This window comes from Chanos chanos, chromosome 10 (assembly GCF_902362185.1).
Source record: "Chanos chanos chromosome 10, fChaCha1.1, whole genome shotgun sequence".
Classification (NCBI taxonomy): Eukaryota; Metazoa; Chordata; class Actinopteri; order Gonorynchiformes; family Chanidae; genus Chanos; species Chanos chanos.
The window spans coordinates 10,001,434-10,024,699 of record NC_044504.1 but is presented as its reverse complement, the minus strand read 5'-3'; the positions used below and the strand labels follow the sequence as shown (position 1 = coordinate 10,024,699).

Genomic DNA, 23,266 nt, shown 5'->3' with positions numbered 1-23,266 from the left:
CAAGTTCTGAGACTTTTTTTTAACAGTGAGACGCTCGTGTTTATGTTCATAGGTTTACTTAACATTTGTGTGCAAACACACAAACAAACACATGCAACCACACTACAATCTACAGGCGTGTGTCTGTATGCACATAAATCATATATGGAGTATTCTCCCAAGCCTCAGCAGTGTCCTGACTGACTGTTAGGAGAACAGCAGGAATAACCATCTGATACACACATTCTCTGATGAACAAGTCTACACATAAACCCTGAAAAGTTTCCATGTCAAAGGAAAGACCTAGGGCAATTTTCCTATGACTTTCATCATCCAGTGAAGTCACCCCTCCCAGAATTCAGAGAATGCCAAGAATGAGTACCTTTAACAGCTTCTGGAAAAATCTGTGTTATCAGATTGAAGACTCTGGGATAAAGAAAATAATATCCTTATTTTGCATATTGTGGTTGACAGGGAAGGTGGGAGCAGCTTGCTATCTCCTGTTTTTGTGAAAAGACTTCCTTTGACTGTTCCCTATAGCTGCCATCTGCTGCTATCTGTAGGGCAATTAAAGCCATCATGGCCCATGTGTCTGCTCCCCCCCCCCCCACTGAACACAGCAAATGTTATTGAGCAAAAAGCTGTCAGCTTACACATCTAAACATAGTTAATGACTTACACCATTTACTTTTGAGAACAACATTGTTGCAGATGTTGTGAGGTGGTGATAAGTTTCTTTTTCGTGAGGTCTGCCTTCAGTCTTGCAACGCGAGGGAATCAGTCATTCCATGCAGGATCATAGACTAGTCAGGCCCAGTCCCAGAGAGGCAATAGAGTCTCATTGAACTGTAGTTCCACTGAATGGGCCCCCTAGTGGTTGACCTGGCAATTCAACAGTTCACATTCTTTGCACAAAACATATAGAAAATATTATGTTTTATACAACAAAATACCTTCTGTATATGCCCTTGCTCTCTGTCACTGCTATTTGGTCTCTCTCTCTCTCTCTCTCTCTCTCTCACCCAGAACAAGAACCAGAACAAAGCCATTGTTTTCTTTTGTCATATATTTTACACTTCTTTTACACAGTTCATAATCTGCTTTATAATTTGTGACGCTATACTAGATAGCAAGTCTTACAAGTGCAAATATGAAAAGGTAGTTGTGAATGTTCTGAAAAACGAGTCTGTGCTGTGCAACCACTGTTTAATCCAGTGGTTCTCCACTCCAGTCCTGAGGGCCCCCTGTCCTGCACGTCTTTGTTTTAACTCTTCGTTATCGCAGTTAATTGAGCTAATCAAGGGCTTGATGATTAATTGATCAGTGGAATCAGATGTGCCAGTCCTAGAGTTAAAACAAAGACAGGCAGGACAGGGGGCCCTCAGGACTGGAGTTGAGAACCACTGGTTTAATCTGTCCACTGAGCAGAAAAGCAAAAAAAAAAAAAAAATCCATTCAAATGAAACCATACAGCAAAAGAAATGCCATTCATATGACATGAAGCAGGATGTGCGATGATAAGGTAAATGAAGATTATTTATGTGACATGATGGTCAGTAAAAGTACAGTAGTGACAATTTCTTTTCTTGGCCAAAAGGTCTCCATGGTGATTAAAATTCACCATTCTTAGCTGTCCCATCAATTGTGCCAATACGTCAGACAAGAATTAGCCGCGCTGATTAATCACTCCACATTTAAATCATTCTGACTGTGCTCTAATTTCAGCAAGTTTTTTTTCCTTTTTTTTAACACAAATTCACAGACTCCATATTGCTCTATATTGATAGTTGAATTCTGCAATTCCATACACATTCTGTCCATGGCAGAAACCATAAGACACAGAATTCTCTTGCTATCTTCAACAGTACAATTTGTCCAAGAACTTTAGTACTTTAAAATCCAAACCCCTGTGAAACAATGCATTTTATCACGGTCTTTGGTTACCTCAACACTTTTTTGTCTTTGTAAATGTTTTGCATTAACAGAGGTTCCCCCATTTTAGCATCTTGTCAGAATAGTGCAGCAGGCTTCATTACATTGGTTTGGATGGAGTTATAGACCTGTTAATTCAACTGTATAACACATTTAGAACGGGATTCAGTCTAACACTTACAGCATGTACCAGCAGGACATTCATTTATGATATTATGAGATTTGGTGTTTGGTTCTGGTTCCAGTTAGGAAAACAGAAAGCACAACCTTGGAGCTGTTTGTTCTACAATAGTAAAGAATTCCTTTGTCTTAGGACACAAAGGGAGAGAGACAGACACAGTCCCCTAGTGTTTTGTTTACAGTAATGTTGAATACAATCAATAATGCCTCAGAAGTTCTAAATGGCATTCCTGTTCTCTCAGAGATAAGAGGAAATATTACGCCTTTTTTCAATTTAGTACCCCGAAACCATATACTAACTTTTTAAGCCCTTTGTACAAAAGGCAGAAACTGTTCCTTCAACTGGAAGAAAATAATTTGAATCATCCAAAAACCTCTTATCTGCCTTCACAGTCACTGCAGGCCCAGCCTGGCTCCCACGGGATGGAAGTCCTACTATGGACTTTCCTTCCGCCAGCTGTTTTTAGTCAGTGATGTACTGACCATATTTGGTCTTCCATCCCATGGGAGCCAGGCCAAAAGATTTAATCAGTGATTAAGGAATTGTGAGGATGATCAGAGCATTTGGCTTACATTGTGAAGATGGTGTCATAGATGTATCCTACTTTTTACTCACACACTCCGTACTTGATTCGTACCTAAATGGATGTACAGTAGGGGTAGCTACAGTAAACCTCATGGCATGTATATGCTATAAACTCAAAAGTATTTATGTTGAGTTGAAAATTTGGATGAACATAAGAAGTTTACGTAATTGGCCTGATCATATTTTAAAACAAAAGCTGGGAAACTGGGGGCTGGGGGGGAGAAAAAAAGATTTCTGGGAAAGCCCCTCATTAGTATTTATGGGAAACCTCATGGCTTTTTTGCAACTTCATAGAAACTTTTTTTTTTTAATGTAGGGAAACAGAATCCTTCTCTCTGCAGCTTGTTTTCTTCTCTACGGAGGGTTCGTTTTTCCACATGAGCCTCTCATTCCTCTCCTTTTACGTGGCCTCACAACCAAATCACTCACAGTAATCTCTGTGGTGGCAAAGTGGCAAACACCCTTTCTCTCTGGGAGATGGTCCAGAACATTCCAAGGAAAGTATAAAAGAGTTTTGTGTTAGCACACCCTGTTTATCCCAGAACTAACTGAAGAACCACTTTAGAGGTGTGATATGTGTTCTGGCTGATAACTGTGGTCATTAAAGTCCTTTCTGTGTGATGCTTTGACTGGTACGGTATGTTGTGACAAATAGTATTAATTAATATTACACAGCCTTGGTATTTGTGTTACCGTTTGTTAAACAGTTGCTCTAAACTTGCGAACCTTATCAAACAGTTGTTTGTCAGTGGCATTGAATGAATGGAGTAGAATTTATGCCATCTCAGGTGCTCCTCCTCTGCCCAAGGACCCACCCTAAACACTCTTGGAGGTGAAAGGCTGACCTTTTAAAACAGTAGGAGTAAAGATTACCCTTAACTGATTATTTTTTTTCCCCCCAACTCTTTCTGACTCATCATAGAATTGCCCTTTGGCTGTTTGAACTCTAATCAGTTGAACGATACAAGCTTGGCTGAGGTGAGATGGCCAGTTACAGAATGTTCATATATTTTTATTATTGCTGTTGATTAGTAGATTGTTTCATTTGAATGGGCTTCTTTGCATATTGTTGATTGATAAAGCAGTAAAAGAACATTAGCACTGCAAAAGAATCACCAACATGAGGAAAAATATGTTAAATGGTACAACCCCCCCCCCCCCCTCCCCCCCCAAAAAACCCCAAAAACGGTAATACTAGATGAAACAACAAATGTGAGAGATATTATCTTCAGAATCGAAATCACCAAATTGTTATGATTAATGATTTATATTTCCAGTAAATATTATTTGTTAATATTTGTCAGTTTTCACACAGAATGAACAGACGCGTGCGTTTCTCCTCCGGTCACCCTACTCATATAACACACCTCGTCCGCAATAATACACACTGTCATTCCAACCCTCAAATGCCATCTCCCACTAAGCTTGTTTACGGAGTCCCCTCTGTGTGCCTGAGATTCTGAAGATACTGAGGGTAAATCAAAGCAAACAAGTATCATTTTCTTCAACTATTCCAAGAAAGACACTGTCAGCCCAATCCGAGACGTGCGTTTGGTTTTGTATTAAGTTTTTATCTGTGTTTTTGTGTGTATCTGTGTCTTTGTATGTCTTTGTGTGTGTGTGTGTGTGTGTGTGTGTGTCTGTTGCCTTAATAAACTTGAGTCAGATTTTGCGCTCTCTCTGGGGGGTCTGAAGGTATTGGAAAAGAATGTTTTTATTTTCTCCTTGTTTGTATTCTCTTCGTTCTCACTCTATATCCCCGTAATGCTTGTGTATTTCTACAAGATGTTTGTCTTGTCTGCTAATCTTCAGGCTCCATGTTTTAGCTCTCAGGGAAGTCATTGTCCTCGTCTGGTATGAAAAGAACCTGAGAATTCTGCTGGAGTTTAAAGTTCAGACTGAACATGGTGTTTTGCACTAAGTTACATAATGTGAGACTGATCATAATGGCAATGCATGAAGTCGGGTGTAGCAAAAATATTAAATTGATAGGACTAAAATTCAAATTGGCTGGACCATGCAGTCACCATTAGCAAAAAGCAAATTGGCATATTTAAATTTTCTGCCTGTTATGTATGCTCACAGCTTTCTTGACAAAGTTAATGATAGAATGAAATAAATTAGAAAGTTCTAGCAGCATTGGACAATTATTGCTGTGATGTTACATCTTAAACCTTAAAACCACCGATTTTCTGTGGAGAAAACCACCTTAGCTCTCATTTTATGAATATAAACTTGGCCATTATTAACAGTGTAGTATTCCCTGCCAAAATCCTGATTTCACAGAAAATGAACAAAAAAACTTCTAGGGTAGTTAACAAAAAGATACACAGTGTGTGTCTAGCTTTGGGATAGAGTAGTGAATTTAAATGTTATCTAATGACTGTGGCACTGTGTCTAGTGACTGCACCAGCACAGAGAAGAGGCTAACCCTACAGTATAGTGAGGTAGGATTGAATTACAAAATGAAAAAGAACCCCGCTTGACAAACAACAAATCTAATGGTGCTTTAGTCCAACACCCAAGAGAGTAATAGAGAGACAGAGAGAGAGAGAGAGAGAGAGAGACTTTGGTTGTGAGTAGCCACTGTATGGGCCAAGAGGGGATGAGGGATAAGAACTTCATGGGGGGTCTCTGTGCTCTCACACAGAGTGTGACACCTGAAACCTTCCCCTTCACTGTATCGCTCTTCACTGTCATTCCTACCACCCTCACCTTTTCTGTTTGAGGTGTGCAGGCATTTGTCAGAGAGAGAAAGAACTGTTAAACAGGAGAATGCACAAAAGCTACTTTTTGGACCACAATAGTCCCTAACCAGCTGGGTTTTACCAGCTTCTCTCTGCATGACACAATTAATGTGTGTTCTCCAGCTGAGTCTCAGTAAATCTGGCAGTTTCACAGACTTCTGTAAAGAGAGAGAGAGAGAGAAAGAAAGAGAGAGAGAGAATTTGGGTGAAACACGGCAGATGGGCAAATGTACACATAACCTTGACCTATTTTCTGATGTCTATGTAAACTTAAAGTCTGTCTGTCTCTCTCTCTCTCTCTCTCTCTCTCCCTTTCTCTCTTTCTTTCTTTCTTTCTTTCTTTCTTTCTGTCCTCCTTTCTTTCTTTCTTTCTTTCTTTCTTTCTCCATCTGACTGATACCATTTCACTCTCTGGGCTCAGGTGGCCTGAGAGCTCCATGGTGCAGGCCCATCCTGTGTGTGCCCTGAGCTTTCCCACTTGCTGAAGAATGGCTGGAATGTGGCAGGCTCGCTGTGGTGGCACAAAAGTGCTTGTGAAAGTCAAAGGGAATTTCAGGCAGAGAATAGAAGTGATCTGAGTGTGTCCTTTTGTGCCCGCCCTCCCCTGGCGCCCTCAGCAGCGGGCACTGGTGCAAGGGATTGGGTAACTCGACAGGATAATGGGTGATCCGTGCACTTAGCCAGGTGCATTCCTAGCATTGGCCAAGCATGACCAGACTAAATAAGTGAGAGAGAGAGAGACAAAAAGAAGGGATCTGAGTGAGAAAGGGGGAGGGAAAGGATCGGATTGGAGGTACCTCAAATACCACTCAAGTCAAGTTGCCGTTGGCACAAGTTTTCCTTATGGATGCAGAAAATGGTACCTAACTGGGCGATTTCCAGGGTGTAGGTTTAATTTATCAGAGGGGTTTTGAAAAGATAGTGTAGTATCGTTTCTATAATGATGAGAGAGGTCTACTTCATATTAGTATAACATCAGACATTAGTAGCTGTTGCAGTCATCCAGTCAGTCCATGTATGGGACACAAACCAGTCCATTTATGGCACATATTCTGTTCCTACAAGGCTTTTTATCAGAAATTTTTCAAACCATATAAATTATATACAGTCAAAAAAGGAAGTGAAGAAAAGATATATTTGCAAAAAAAATAAATAAATAATGTGAAACACGTGAATAGTGTCACACAAGAAATATGTATCATGAAGACCACATGACCATGGTAATGATCATAGTTTAGACCACAGCAAATCCCATAAAACTGTGGTTACCAGTAAATTTAAAAGAATAGTAAAAAAAATTTGAAGATGAAATATCAGCTGTGAACAAAAGTGCTTTGAAAAAAGACTGAAACATATTTTCTGCACACTTCTGATCATGACTGGGTGCTTGGTATAAACATTCTGCCGTTACCAAAATACCTCTGCACTTCCATCAGGCACTGCCTGTCAGGCCTGACTCAAAATGTGTGGATTTGACTAGTCTTCATCCAGAACAGCTTTAAACAAAGCTGAAACAATCTCAGCCATAATGCAAATTGCTCATAGTTAGAACAACGCATTGACAAGCACCCTTCTTTTCAAAGACTTTGGTCTGACGTTTTCCATAACTCCTTCAAATTCAAACAAATTTTTTTTCGCTCTTTCCATACCGAACAGTTTGAAACTTTGACTCCTGGGAGTTTGAATATATTGTACAATAGGAAACTATTCATGTATTAATTGATTAGGCCAAGAATATTTCTTTTAGTCCTTGTTATCTATATATGCACTTTGGGCTGCCACCATGCGATGAAAATTTCAAAATAAAAGTATTATTATAATCATGGACTACTCACCGAGGCATGGCAAGAGTTTCAGTTATTTTTCTAAGACTGCCCGTCTTTTGGGCTTATTAAACTGACGACTCCCCCAAAAATCTATATTTAGAATGTTAGCCTTCGCCTTTGCAACACGAAAACAAAATGGAAAGACAGAAAGTTCGATAAAACCAAAACCCGAGGCTGTGATTTTTCTGATGGATGCTTTATCTTTTAATTGGGTCAAGTGTGTGTTTCTGCGTGGATGTGCTCTCTCCACTTGAGCCCCAGCACGTTCAGATGAACTGCATTTGCAAATAAAACGGCGATGAGTTCCTATCAATCTCTCCCTTTAATGAAAACCACAGGTGTCACTCTCTCAACCATAGGCCAAAACACAGTAAGATCATTCAAATTATTTATCTCAAAGATAGAAAAAAAAAGGTTTAGACTGACCCATTTTCCTGCCTAAATCTACCATTAATAAAATGATGTAAGAGAACAGAGTTGAAAACCAGGTTGAGCGGTGGAGTGTGTGGTCTGTTTGTATTTGGGGAAACGTTGGAGTGCTTTTTCCTCAAGTAGCTGAGAGAGACAACTGCACAGCACTTTACTCTTTCGCTGTGCCAATATAAGGATTGGGTAAGGGGACAAAAGAAAAGCAGGAGGATGAGAATGTTGGCATCGTGCCCGGGCTCAATTAGAGCGCCCTGCGGGGTCGGGCATGCTCTGCCAGAGAGAGGAAAAAGAGAGAACTGTGTCAATCAGCTTCCCACTGCTAACAAAAGGGACATGCTCCCTCCCCCATTTTTTGCTCTTCATTAAATTCAGAGACATTAGTTACCTCACAGCTTGGCAGCCATACATCACTAAAAGGAAAACTGAGACAATCTTCCATCTCTTCAGTGGGGAGGAGGAGGAGGCTATAATTTTGCTGTTGGATTTTGCTAAGGAATATCAGCCACAGACAACTCTTCAAGGTGGTGAGGCACTGTAGAGTTCAGGGTAGTATTTCATGTTGTCTTCCTGTGTCCCACAAAGACACTCCCCCATGGCCACTCCCCCATGTTTATTCATGGCCTTTTTTTTTTTTTTGGCAAACTCTGTCCCTAAAATCAAATAACAAATAATTATGCTTGAAGTAGTATCTTCTGTTCTAAGTTGATATACAAAGAAGATCTTGTCTGTTGGTGTATTCCTGATGTTCTGCGCGCTCAACAAGTTTCGTTCATTCATTTTCATTTCTGAAAGTAGAAATTTAAAATGAGGAATTGAGCTATTTTGAAATTCTAAAGCAAAATGTAGGCTTTTATAAAATTTGAAACAATAGAAGGATTTGTCTCAAAATTTGATTTGACACAAAACTTGAAATTGAATACGACTGAATGGAGAACTTTCATTAGGAATTTAGCATGTGATTATCAGACAGGACATCAGTCAAACACAGTTTTAAAGTATGCAATATATTCAATGCAGCTGCACTCCTACAGATAGTATACCAAAACTCTGTCTCAACCTCATGTTGAACAAACATTTTCAGTTGACATCTGATGATTCTGCCACCAGCCATCAAAGCAGAACTGTATCTAAAATCAAAATTTCCTTTTAGGTGCAGAACCCATTTCTCAGCAGTTAATATTTATGATGCTGTGACAAATGTGCAGCATCTTAATTTTTATTTAGAGGAAGTATGAAATGACAGTCCTCTTTTCTAATCCCCTGTGTTCATACAAGTGTCCCTCCAGGGGTAATAAAGTAAAGTGACAAATTCATTTTCATTTATGATGTAATGTTGCATTTATCGGTAAAGACCATGTTGGATCATCCCTATTAAGTTATCAAAACATGATGCAAAATGTTCCACCTACTTTGTCACAGTAAGGCTATGAGTTTCATAGTGAAACATTAAGACACCTGAGTTAAAATGAACAGAAGCATCGCTGAAGATTTATAACGTATGCATTTAGAGATTTGGTCAGTGTAGGTTCCAACCCTGAGTCCCCTGACAGCTGTAGGTGCAGCTACAGAACATTGTTAACAAAATGCAAATGGAAGAATGTATGAGATCCAGAACTGCGTGTAACCTTTTGGAAGATCTGTGACTTCTCATTTTGGCTCTGTGACGTCTCACTTTGGCTCTTTTCGGACTAACGCTGTCTTTCATAAACCCCTACAAAACTGTGGACTACACATGAATAACCCCAAGTGACTAGAATCAGTATTTTCTCTAAATAGTAAGCTGATAAAGTTAACAAGTAAATGAGCGGACAATAGCAGCCCTAGTGAGAGACGTGAACCCAATGCTGTTGTCACTTAACAGTAGAACTGCAGGATCAAACCTTTTAACAAAGCTTTCGGTATGAGATACGGTGCTGAGTGGTATCATGTCTTGTTCATGCATCTTTTGGCTTTGTAGCATTGTTATATGGACTGTAAAACTTTTTTCCCTCCAGGAATAAAAATGCCATAATTGAATACATTTAAGTTATTTTATCTAATGCTAGGTGGCGAAAATTGCCATCCTGGGTTCAAATTTAAGTGGCAGTGTTGTTGTCGGTCAGCTTGTTACAATACAAATGTCTGTGTCTGAGTTTTTAGTAAGTTTGGCTTTTCAAGCCAGCACACAATCAACAAATCAACAATTTTTTTGGCAACATCTAGTTAATTAAACAGAATGAGATTACAAACAGCATTCAATTTAGCATAACAGACTCTGTGTTTATATGTGAGTGTGCGTGGGTCCGTGTCTGAGGGGATAGAGATAGCGTGAGAGTGTGTGTTGTTATGGGAAGGGGAATGGAAGACTTTCTATTACCTGAGGGGGAAATGGGGGGCCATGGTTTCCGTGGCAGTCCACCCCTAGGTGACCTCATGCTTTGGCAAGACTCTCTGAGGAGGAGAGGCAGAAGTAGGAGAACCTTTGACTAGAGCAGCGAGTGACCTCACTGTGGAAAGACTGATTCTCCCGTAAAATCAGAGCTCGCACTGTGACCCCAGGGAGCAGCCAAACCAGACAATAAAAAGTGACCCGAGTTGCCAGACCTTACTCTACCGCACTGACCAAACAGATGGTCTCCTGTGATGATTGTCAGCAGACAGGTTTTGAGTGGCTTCCAGAAAGGCTTGAGTGTTTTTCTCTCTTTTTTTTTTATTGTTCTTTTTTTTTTCCCTGTAGGTTACTTGCTTTACCTCTTTTTTCCTCATAAAAGTTTAACATATTTCCTTTTGCGCTGACATCACCCCATGGCTCACAGAGATGATGTCATTGCGATCTCTTAGACAGGCTGGTCAGAGTCTGGCATGCCATGTGAGGCAAGCAACAACCATAAACTCACTAGCATTTAGAGGAGTTAGAACCCTCTCTCTCTCTCTCTCTCTATCTCTCTCTCTTTCTCTCCCTCCCTCTCTCCCTCCCCCCAATCCGCCCCCCTCCTTCTCTCTTGCTCTCTCTCAAAGTGAGTAAATAGGAGAATACTTGTAGGTTCACTCATGGACAGAAGGGGGAGTTTGGGCATTTTGTTTGCAGTCCATTGTCTCTGTCATCCTGATTGGTACATATTCATGCCTTTGTCCAAAGCTTATAGATAATGAAACTTTTAACTGCACCAAACTCCTGTTGGCTACAGCCAATGGTTATGTGTTTGATTGCTATTATGTTTATTGTTCTATCTGTTCTCTCCTTTCCCTCAGACGGAGGTTATGAAGAAGGCTCTGACGGAGCTGAATCTGAACATTGTCGAGATGACGGATGAGACAGCCGTGCTGGATGGAGGAGACGTCCTGTTCACAGGTACAGAACAATCAGCTCTTTGCATGAATCTGCAGTTAGATTCATTGGTGTACTTGAATCAGTGCTATTGTTATATGTATTCTCAGTCACATGCAGCGTGTATTCGTGGAGTATTCTGCCTGTCAAACGAATCCAGATTATTGAACAGCAGGTACCCCCTGTTTGTTCCTACCATGTCTTCCGTGGTCATCTCTTCATAATCGTTATACAGCATGTAGAAGAACGTTTAAGACTTTTACCATCCTACTTCTAATATACATTTTAGTTTGGTTTTGCTGTGAATTTAAATGTAGGTCATTCACTGTGTAAAGCTGGAAAAAGCCCGAGTACACCTAATTGAGTTTCTAGACGTTGGCTGTCTTTTTTTTTTCTTCCCCCCCCTTTCCTGTTTGAAATGAGTTTCACATGGCGGGCCTTGAAACATTTCCTCTTGGCATGGCAGAGCTAATAGCTCATTCCTAAAAGCTCAGCAGCTGTGGCCACTGTGTCTGTCTCTTGAGCCTTTCCCACAAGCCCCTGCACTGACAAGAGCTTGCCTGATTGGTCATTCTTCAGGTAGAGAGTTCTTTGTGGGCTTGTCAAAGAGGACCAATCAGAAGGGAGCCGAAGTCCTTGCGGACGCATTTAAGGTCAGTCCCATTGATATGTCAAGTGTTCACCAATAAAGGGCAGCTATTATCCTAGGCTCACGCACCAGGCAGCTCTAACACTTACCCTGACATTGTCCGGTAAGAATTTATCCTAACTGTAACAGAGTCCAGTGAAAACTTACGCTAACTCTATTCTAATCCTGGTCGGAAATTCACACTTATACGTACACCTTTATATAGTCAAAAAGGAATTTACTCTAACCCAACCTATTCTAAAGAAAGCAGCGAAAAAAACCCTTTTCACCCACCAAAACGTCTCCTTACGCAAAATCTCAGCCAGACATAGCAAAGTCCCGTCTTGGCTCCTGCCTTGGCTCTAACTCAGTCCCAGTGCATTATCTAGCCAAAGCCTAACTGTGTCAGACGCTGATCCCAAACTCACCTGCTTTAGACTCAGTCCTCTGAAAGCATCACCTAACTCAACTCAGGTAAACTCTACAACAATTATAGAGATTATAGAATTCAATCATAAAGTGAAAACACTGATCAGAAATACATTAACAAAAGACGTGCCCTACGCTGTCCTTTTGATGCTATTTAGTTGTTATTTTGTACTTTCGCAGACCGACTGTATACATTTTGGGTAGCTGTGCTACAGAGTGACTTTGAACAAACCATTGGTCATACTTCTATCAAGCATTTTTACCTCTCACAGCTCAGCCCTTGTTTTACAGACAGCAAAACAATCCACATGCAGCACCAGACAAGCAAAGCAGAGTCTGTTATTTGTGTACTCTTTTATGAATTATTTTCTGAGGGCAATGTACCTGCATGTCTATCCGTAATGACTTTTACAGCTGAAAGGATAGAAGTTCGTCACAGACATCTGCGCCAGCTACCGTCTGTACAGACACGTTGGAGCAGTATTACAAGATGAGATATTCATTGTGGTCCCTGGAAAGATTTGCATTCTTTCTCCTTATCAACAGTACGGCCCGACTGCACATTTGGTGATAACCGATCACTCGCTTAAAAAGAACGGATTTCAGTCAGAACGAAAGGAAAAGGCCAATTTAAAGGCAGAACATTTTTACTGATGATCATTTTGCGCAAGATATATTTAATGAGCTGTATCATGGTCTGCTTGAACCCTTTGAAATGCCGAGAGCGACGCAGAGGTTTGACGTTTATGGAAACATCTGACTTTAAGTTGAAGAGATATTGTTGATTTTGAAAGGGCAGCCATCGCCATAATGAAATCAGAGCAGCTTCCTCTAAGTTGAAAAACTCGTTTCTAAAAATAGTGTGGTGTTCCAAAATATCGCATCTTGTGCTGGTAATCAAGTGCACCGCCAGGGCCATGAATTCTCTTGCATTTTCTAATTTTCATGTGTTTTACTTGCTGATTTTCCTATGTTTCTCATCAGCTTTTAGTGCAGCTATCATGTGCTGTATTGTAGCCAGTGTATCTGGACAGGTATTTTGAATCATCTTTAGAAACTGAGCCAGGAAATTCCTTCTCCCTGTCCCTTGGTTTATATTATCGTTTCCTACAAATTAGTCAAATAGAATTGTGGCCCGCTTACTTTCTTAGGTTTCACATATTTTCTTATGAGCAAGGGTTTTATGTATTAATAGATTCTATGTTGTAAATGTTTGCATTCCGCTTTGCAACGTGCCCCTTTTTTTTTTTTTTTTTTTTTTTACAATGTTCTCACTGAGCTTGTGTTTGGTAGGACTATGCCGTATCCACTGTGCCCGTGTTGGAGGGACTGCATCTGAAGAGTTTCTGCAGCATGGCTGGACCAGACCTCATTGCTATTGGCTCGAGTGAACCTGCCCAGAAAGCACTGAAGGTGTGGTAGCTAAAAAAAAAAAAGTGAAAATCACCAGTGTGCATGCTGTTCTGTGTGTCTGTTTGTGTTAGAGCATGTTGTTTGTGATAAAATATTTCATGACAACGGTGAGGAAAGTCATGTGTGACACAGCCCCGTAACACCAGAAACCTTTAAGTCTGCTCCAGGACATCACCACCCCCACACCACTGTTCTTATTCCCCAAACCTGAATTTGGACGGGTTTAGAGAGGAACAAACACATTGTTATTTTGCCTTCCTATCTGACTGACAGAATATGAATAATTCAGAAACATAAAGTGTGGTCTCATCGAAAGGAGCTAGATCATAGTTGGGACAGGAGAAGAGAAACTTCTGGTTTGGTAGTTAGGGTTATATTACTGTGTTGAGTTGTGCAGTAGATGGGTGTCAGCAAAGAGAACACAGCAGACTCATTCTAATGTTTTTTTGTGGTTATGTGTCTAAAGAGATGACAACTGGAATGCTGGGTTTTGCCATTATTTGAAATGCCGTTATTGCCTAAACAAATCCTAGAACTGAACTGAATGGTTGTCATGGAAATTCCAGAGACCTGAGCCAAAGCTGAAACAGTGTTTCTTTAACACTGACATGTTCTTTAAAAAAAAAAAAACCAAAAAAAAACTTTGCCCGATTATTTGGCATTTTCCCAGATTCCCAGGGGTGTTGCTGCATTCCTCCTACCCTACAGAAGGTGTTTAATGCATGTTAGTGCAACTGAGCAAGACAGGGCATCACAAGCTGACATCACATGTAGCCTCACCAGACCTAATGTGTACTTTACAATGTGTTTATTCATGATATGGTAAAAAAAAACACATTTTCGATTAAATACATTGTTGTAGATGAACAGTCATTTCATCTGCTAGACCAGATTAAGCAGTACACTAAAGAACCATTTACGAGCAGTTTTCACAGTCCATTGTTCAAGTCAGTTTTGATACATATGTGAGATTTTCTTAACACTTAAAGTTTCAGCAAAAGACAAATGGTTTTGCATTAATAGGGATTATCAGTATTTACAAGATTGCAGTGCCATCTGTTGGATGACTGGCCACAGAAAGTTTGTAAACTATTGAAGTCATGTACAAAATATGCAAAATTTCAGAGTGAACAACAAACTGTAGTGGAGTGACATTTTCAGTCATTGCCTCGTTATAGGGCTACAATGCCGACTGCCTGAAGTTTGATGTGCTTCATTACTGTTATGCAGTGACTAAGTTTGTTGACAGTTGCACAGTGTTTTTCAGAAATAGCGATATTTGTAAAAATGGTAGGCTAACTGAAAATGATTAACTTTCATTGAAGCACCCGTGTAGATGATGCCAGTCACATTTCATGTTACCTGGATGAACATTCAAGGAGGACACGTCCTTTCAATGTTTTAGATCAAGCTCAACATGAGAGAGTTGTCACAGTTTAAGATTGCAATCAGCTCCATTAATCTCGTGGAAAAGAGCTGTTCTGTTATCAGAATATTTTACATCAGCCCTGGAGACGGCACGTGGACACCACTTATGTTGGTATTTGTTTATATGTAGCAGCTCTAAAAAAAACGTGACACTCATAACCTATTCCAGTCACTGTCAAAATCAAATTCCCCAAAATATCTTTAGCATCAGTTAATATAAACAGCTACACTTACCACTTGAACATTTTATGAGTTACACAGAATAAGTTGCTCATCAGTGTGCTCAAATGTTTACTCAAATCATGGCTTTGTTTAACTGCTAGCAATATTCAGAACTGTTTTGATTCACAGCCATCCCTAAGAGATGCTCTTCTTTATGTCTTTATATATACCTTGATTTTACACTCCGCTGCCCTCTGAGACATGATGGACTGTAAATTTATGTGGTTGGAAGGAAGTTGAGGGGTTAGCGTACTCACCAAATGATTGGTCATTGTAAATCATCCATCATTGCCAATCTAATGGGTGCTTTTAATGTTATTGGCTGATGCTGTCCATGGTTTTGGCACTCATTTCGGCTGTATAGAACATGTTTAGTCTTTAGCTATCAAAATGCACCATGTTTCACATGCTACTTTTTGTGTTAGTGATGCTGCATTTTGTCAGAAATAATTTTGTCTAAATGCCTCATACACACAAAATAATTTATTTTGGGTGGGGTTTCGGGACTTGGACAGCTACTTTAAACGAGACACATCATTAGATGGTACGTACCACCATTTTTACCAGTCAAAGAGTGTAAGAAATGAGACGATGAGAGATCAAGCCTGAGGGTTTTTAACAAAAGTCAAAACGGTAAAAAATCAATAAGGTGGCACAAAGTGACAGTGTACACTTTTTTGGCTCATTATAAAGAATTACACGATGCCATTTTTATTTAGGCCTCATGGTTTCAGAGTTACAGCTAATTTTGTCCCTTGGACATCACCACAAGGCCCGTCTGTCTGATGGGGACTCTGGAGCATGTTTTCTTCGTCTTATAGATTTATGACTTACGGTTTAGGTTATGCAGATACAGAAAAGCGTCTGAAGACCCCAAAGTCTGCCGAGAGAAAACCTGGTGAATTTCCTCAGTGTTCTCATTTATACGGCAAGTACCTCATAACCCCAACTGGTCTCCAAAGGATATTAGTGGAGACAGTACCAGGACAGTGCCATTCCTCATTAAGCTGTTTTTTCCCCCTTTGTTCCTGAAATTAGATTACGGTTTATCTGCTACATGTGGCATGTGTTTTGCTATGCCCCATTGGTCCCAATGCAATATTAACAATTCAAGACAAACACATTCCATTGGTTAAATTTCAGAAAGAGAGTAAAGGTTACAAATATGTGATAAGGTATTTTCAGGTAATATGATGAGGATGAAAATCAAATTTGTTGTGCTGAATTTATCCCGATGATTTACCCCCCCCCCCCCCCCTTTGTACTTAAGCAAAGTAGTGTTTTTACAAAAGACTACTCTGGTGTCCTTTCTTGAAGCTTGCTGTTATTGACAACATTTGCACACGTTGCATTATAAAAGAAAAAAAAAGAGATGAGTCTCTGTTATAGTTTCATTGCATAATCAGTAGGCACAAATGAAAGTAACAAAATAAAGACGTTTAGCTGTAAAGGTTTCTGTCATTTGTGACATTATGGTCTTTGATGTCTGTAAAATGAATCCAGGCTATCAGTTACAACTTTTGGCAGTTTGAAAGCTATGAGCCAATACCACTAACTTTTGTCATATGAGCTGAAACCAATGTACTGCCAAATTTCAGTACATCCCTACATTAGATGCCCCAAGCAGTCCAACCCAACAAGAGATGACAGGAAAGGAAAGAAAAAAAAAAAGTATAATTAATTTTATGTAAGGTAGGAGAATGGGCAAGGTGAGATACTGAAAGCTGATTTAGATGAAGATAAGCTTGTGTAACCAACATTATCGGCTTTCCAATGCTATTACAGGGTAATAACTGTAATTAATGTAAGGATCCTGTTTTTAATTACAGGGTATCTTAATCCCCCCTCCACACACACACACACACACACACACACTCTTTCTTCCCCCATTCTGAAGCCCTCTAAGGTATCTGCAGATGTTTGGGTCATAAATGCGGGAGCCACCTGCCTTGCATTCTCTTCATTACATCCCAGCTCACTGACTTTTAGTTGGCAGCACTTAGTTCAAAGACTCACTATTTCAAAGTCATCTGAATAAACTGACATATGCAGTTAAGAGTATCTGCCTGGCGTTACCTTCTCCATTAATGTGTTGCATCATAGTTTGTGTGTGTGTGTGTGTGTTTATATGGGTTGTCTGATTTTCACTGAGAAACTGCTCCCATCTTTTGAAGGTCTAATTTCTGTATGGCTGTGTATGGCTGCGTATGGTTTGACTTGTAGGAGCTGAATGCTCGATCTTCGAGACCTGAAATGTCCTGACCACTTTAACCTGTGTTTGTGTTTGTGTAGATCATGCAGCAGATGAGTGATCACCGTTATGATAAGTTGACCGTGCCTGATGATGTTGCAGCAAACTGCGTCTACATGAATCTCCCTGGTAAAGGCCATGTGCTACTGCACTGTACTCCTGAGGAGTATCCTGAGAGTGCAAAGGTTAGACATCCAATTACACACACACACACACACACACACACACACACACACACACACATACACACACACACACAAAACGCAGACATGTGACTCTTTTATTAATTTACACACACAAACAATGATGTATACACACCTGCATATAGATAAACCCCAGCTAATCATTATCGTAAAATGAGACTGAAAGTGAAGGAGTAACCATAAACCCTTGTATCTTTATAATCGCCGTCAGATAAAACGCTGTTATGCAAAAAGGCAATTTTTGACAGGAGATCAAAAACGTTTACATTTTAATATTATTTAACACAACATGACGCAAGATCACATTCTACAGTTTGAGTACGTTTTGGTTCAGATATTGTCTGATGTTACTGTTCATTATATTAAGAAGGACAAATGTAGTTTTTGGTAGACATTGGTAAAAATATTAGCATCACTGAGTCAATTCTCGGACACAAACATTATGTTCTTATGAGATGCAGTTCTAATAATGATGTTCTAATAATGATAATGTCTTAGTAATTAGAGTGTTTTACAGAGTTGGTGGCACCAATAATAACTCGATTTGTAGAATGTCTGGCATATGTGCCAGGCAGATCAAAGCACCCCAGGTGAAGAGCTGATCATAAAGATAGTTTTTAGATTATTTTTCACAAATGCCCATCTTAACTGGATTAATTAGAGCCATTGGAAGACTAACTATTCTCAGTATTTGCTGAGCCAGTATACTATTGTACAGTAAAGTATAAATGTTGATGCACTGTGTGTGGTATGGTTAAATATACTGCATACCCGTAAGACGTCATACAGTTTAGGATGTTGATGAATGTTCTTAAAGTTAGAGAATGATCAAAGAAGAAAACCTACCTTTGGCAGTTTACCACAGTTGGCCATGTTCAGGGTCTCTCTAATTCTCACTGCTGATTGGTGGACAGTGATGGTCAGGTATTGTGTGTTGTTAATGCTGCCTCACTCTCTGAAACCCTGCAGCTCTTATTTCTGCTTGACAGGGACGGATTGATAACCATACTGGAATGCAGGTTAATAATCCAGTGCAGCATGTCATAACATATCTGAATATGCTGATTTCCCTTGTTCCTCCTTCGATGGTCATTGGTTGAAGCAGATCATTATGAAACCTTAATTATATTGGTGTTGCAGACTAATGTGCGGTGGCAACAATACAATGAAAACATTGACAGTCGTGGTCAGTAACAGTTAGTCACAGCACATCTTGGCCAGTTTTGAGCTGTCCAAATAGCAAATTCCATTGCTTGTCCCCTTGTAAACAGAGAGTTGAAGATGAACACATTCCATTGTCATTTCTGATCCTTTCTCATGAGGCCTTCCTTTGAAAACCCCGATCTGATAGACTAAGAGGAAAAAAAAGAAAAAAAAAAACAAAAAAACAATTCAACTGCGAGAAAAAGGAAGATTTTTGAATCCTATACCATCTCACTTGCTCAACAGCAGGTGATAGTTTTAAAAGTTCTTGTTGCCATGATCCATTGTGGTTTTTGCGGGGACACAGTCAGATTTACTGAGCCAATTTAAACTGGCCCACTTTAATAAGAAACATTCTCACCCCGCTGAGTGCCGTTATATAACAGCTCTACTTCTGTGAAACAAAGGTGAAAGTTCAGAGGGAAAAGGGAGGGTGGAGAGAAAGAGCGGAGGAATTCTTTTCTGTCTGTGTCGGGGACTGATGCAATGATCCAGCCACTGATAAATAAGAGGCCGTAGACAAAGGGTCCAGTGAAATACTGCAGCGTCTCCTTGGCCGTCGTATAAATTTCAGCGCCAGTGATGAGAACTCAGCTGGGGGGCAGAGACTGCAGTGAAAAGGTTGAAGCAACTTTTGAAAGAGTAATGAAAATAAAGCACCATAAAGACGGTTGATTTAGTGGCGGCGTTTGGGACATTGGCAAAAAAGCAGTGTTGCTTTCCAAAAGTTTAGGTGGGGCCAGTGCTCCTATTCTTGACCGAAGAAAGTGCTGTTAATGAGGGATTGTTGAGTGGGATTTGTTCTTGTGGTTAGTTGAAGACATTGCTTCTGTATCTCAAATGGATTGCGGTTTCTATGGTAGAGGACGAGAGTATTATTCTTTGGAAGGGACTTAGGAAAACACTGGTTGGTTTCTGGAAAATTTCCATTGAATGACACATTGTTTTATGAGGCTTTTTCGAGATGTTGTAATATTTCTCTCAACGTTTTTTTTTTTTTTTTTTTTTTTTTGCTAGCTGGAAACTGGGAACAGCAGAGAAATGTTTCTCTGAACACTTCTGTTTTCTGCCCCTTACCCCACCTTTCAAATTACCACACCATCATCAAGACTCAGAGCACAAGTCTAAGACCCTGGGGTGCTGGCAGATTTTCTCTTGATTACAGAGTCTTGGTTAAGTAACAAACACAAGAGAATGAGCTGAGTTGAGTTGAGTTGAGCTGGAAGAGGGAGGTAGACATAACAGCAATAAAACATTGTGCTTTGCAATTTGTTTGCCTAATTGAAATATTCAAAAACAACAGTTTTGAGTTACATTGCGCTTCATGGGCATCAAAGGGTTCTGCGCGAAAAAAAACTGTGTTTTATTAGAAGCCGTGACAGTTGTATTTAGAGTTACACTGCAAATAACACGTTAAACCACAGCACTGTGCCCACAGCAGGTCTCATTCACATAGCATTACACAAGCTGCTTTGTAAACGAAGGTGCACATCATTTTCAAATGCAACAGTGTGCTCATTCTGTACACGCTACCGATGACCCAGCCTGGCTGACTCTCTAGGTCTATTCATTTATTTCAGGATGAAATTTACACGGCTGTTGATATTTGAACTGTTGAAAGATTCCTCATTCATTTCTGTTGCTATGATATGTGACAAAATGTCAGTTTTATTTATTCTTACTGATTGACATTGTTTTATTGCATCCTGAACCTGAAGAGAGTGTGTTGCAAACTTGAGAGGAGATGTAAGGTAATAAAACAGCAAAATGACAGTAACTGTTCATTTGTTTCATTTACACTGTTTGGACTAGCGATCAAAACACTACAATATGTGTGTGCGCATTGTACCTTGAAGCCAGCAACTGTTTGACTCATTTAAGCTTTCACGTCTAGATGAACATCAACATCTAGAGTGGTAAACATCTTATTCTTCATGATGCTGTGGTGGTTTGTTGCAATTGAATGTACTGTGTCTTACGCAGTATTCACACATTACACTATATACTGTATTTCTGTTGAACTTACTGCACCTTGCTTATTGTGTTATTTTTTTGTTTGCTGACAGAGAACCAACTTGTGACATCTCGTTTTGCTATCATAGGCAAAATGATAACCACCCTGCGTTTATGCTCCAGGTTTTTTTTTAAAAGACATACAACTGCAACATTCACTACTGTGAACGTTTGAAAGCTTCAGTATGGCTCTTCAAACAAACAAACAAAAAAAAGTCCACATCTGGATTGTCCACACCTGGATGAATAGCATACATTTTGTGCCCTCTCTCTCTGGCAGGTGTATGAGAAACTGAAGGACCACATGCTCATTCCAGTCTCAAACAAGGAGAAGGTTAAAGTGGACGGGGCCCTGACCTGCTGTTCCGTGCTCCTCAACAAGAAGGCCTAAGTCGGACAGCCGTCCCCGAAGGCTCAGTCAGCACGCATCTGTATGGTGGCCCCTCTGTGACAAAAACCTTTTCAAATATGAGAAAGTGAGCAAAGCAGCGAGAGAGACCGAGACGTCCACGAAGGTGACTAAGTCATGTGGACAAGTGACCCAGATAGTTAAGAGCGGCACGGATATGTCTCGCTCATTATTTATGCCATGTAAGCGGCTGAGTTTACCAGTCTGTACATTGTGTTTTCCTGTAAAGCCATAAATATGTGGGGGAAAAAAAGCTCACCCATAAACCGGTATGAGACCCCATTGAAAATGTGCGCTCTGTGCTGCTCACAGCTCTGGCTTTGGAGGCGTAAACGTAATTTAACCTTGGCTAAATGACGTCACCGAACCTTAGCCTGCGCCCAAGAGCATTCTTCACGTTCACGTGTGCAAACACGCCGGTCTCTCTTCACAGCCCTCTGGGTTGCTGACATGGACCACAGGTTTGCGTGCAGACATGTTGGTCTCCCTCGCAGCTTTGCACACCATGGCATATTTGAAAGGTTTTTGTCGCAAGGTGTGCCTCGTACATGCTGTTATGGTCTTCGAAAGGTGACGGGTCCAGATTTCTGAATCAACACCCCAATGTGCTCTTAGCCATGTGTATAATCACCCCACCCCCTTAAGCAGCTCACAACTGTTTACAGTTCTTAAAATTAAGTGTGAAGTTAGAGTAGATTCCTTTCTGTGATGTGTTTGTTTTTTAATTCTAAAAAAACAAGAGAGATCTAAAGAGTTAAATACTTTGTAGGTTTATGGAGATCAGAGAGAACAACTTGTAAAACTGCCAAATTCCAATCATTTAACAGCACTATATATTTGTAAAAGTTTGTCATTTTATGATTTATATTGTTTGCTGAAAACACATAAATAGTGTATAAATAGTATCCATGTTGGGAGACACATTAATTAAATGAAAGACTTGGAGTTCTCAGAGTAGTAAATTCTCAGTAGAAAGTTTGATCCTCAGCTGATTATGGTTCTGGTTAGTAATGGGGAAGAGACAACAAAACAAAACAAAACAAACAAACAAAAAAAAAGTCATGTCAGTTTTCTGCTATTTCTGCTCTAAGGCTGAAATAGTACATTTGTTATGCTCTTTTCATTGACATGATGGGAAACAGTGGAGCCCTTATTGAGTCGTGCTTTGAATAACATGTGTCTGCACAGTCGTTACACAATGTTCAACAACAATCCGTGGAGAGTTTGAAGTTAACAGTATTATGATTGCTAATCTTAGAAAAAGTTTAAGCAAATGAAATGTTTAATCTTGGATCAATTTAATGTTCTGAATAAGTTCTGCAGAAGAAACAAACATCTGAACAAGTCTTGAATTGGAAATGGTGGAGATCCAAAGTCTGTCTTATTTATGGTTGACCAAAGAAACTAGGGTCTTCCTATCTTTTCCACTGAATTGAATATGATCTTATGTGAGTTCCATGATTGTGCACTGATCCTCAGCTGTGATGATGATGCTACTTATTCGTTCTGTCCAGCTGTGATGTTGGTACTACTTGTTTTTCGGCTACTGTACTGCTTTTACTCTTTATGAGTTAGGAAAGGGATGAGGTAAAAAGGGCAGCACCTCCACTGAACACTTTCTTACAGAAGTTTCTTTTTCTGAACCCTGCTGTGAGTGCCAGGCCTTGTTGTTGTTTTTGTTTGTTTGTTTGTTTGTTTTCTGTCATTTAAGCTGAAGATGATCCTCATTCATCTCAGCATGCACTGACATCTTTCTTTTGAGGAGTAATTCATGAGATATGAGCAGGAAAACGTGTCTGTTTAAAAACGTGAACGCAGGCTTACGCCTCAGTGCAACCGCCGCCGTGAATCCTTTTAGATAAGATTGCCTGTCCCGTGTCAGTTTGCATGTTACAGGATGAGCTTCCCAAAATTCAGCAGCCCATTGTTCCCCCAGGCTTAAGAAAAGAAAAAAAAAATGTTTTGTAACCCCACTGTTGCTGGTTTGCCTGTTAAGCCTGTTTATGTACATTAGGTATTGGGTGTGGAGTGAGGGTTTTGAAGCTGTCAGAAATTAGGTCACTCCAGTGCCCTTCTCACAG

General features: G+C 40.0%; 1 protein-coding gene across 1 annotated transcript in view; it reads left to right on the top strand.

The window, feature by feature from the left end:
• Positions 1–22,130, top strand: part of ddah1 (dimethylarginine dimethylaminohydrolase 1) — a 38,351-nt gene extending 16,221 nt beyond the window's left edge. The window contains exons 2-6 of the mRNA XM_030785800.1: positions 10,911–11,010; positions 11,566–11,639; positions 13,337–13,456; positions 17,399–17,542; positions 21,057–22,130. Of these exons, the coding sequence (XP_030641660.1) occupies positions 10,911–11,010; positions 11,566–11,639; positions 13,337–13,456; positions 17,399–17,542; positions 21,057–21,167 (549 nt within the window). The 3' untranslated portion in view covers positions 21,168–22,130. The remainder of the gene's footprint in view (positions 1–10,910; positions 11,011–11,565; positions 11,640–13,336; positions 13,457–17,398; positions 17,543–21,056) is intronic.
• The last annotated feature ends 1,136 nt before the right edge of the window (positions 22,131–23,266 follow it).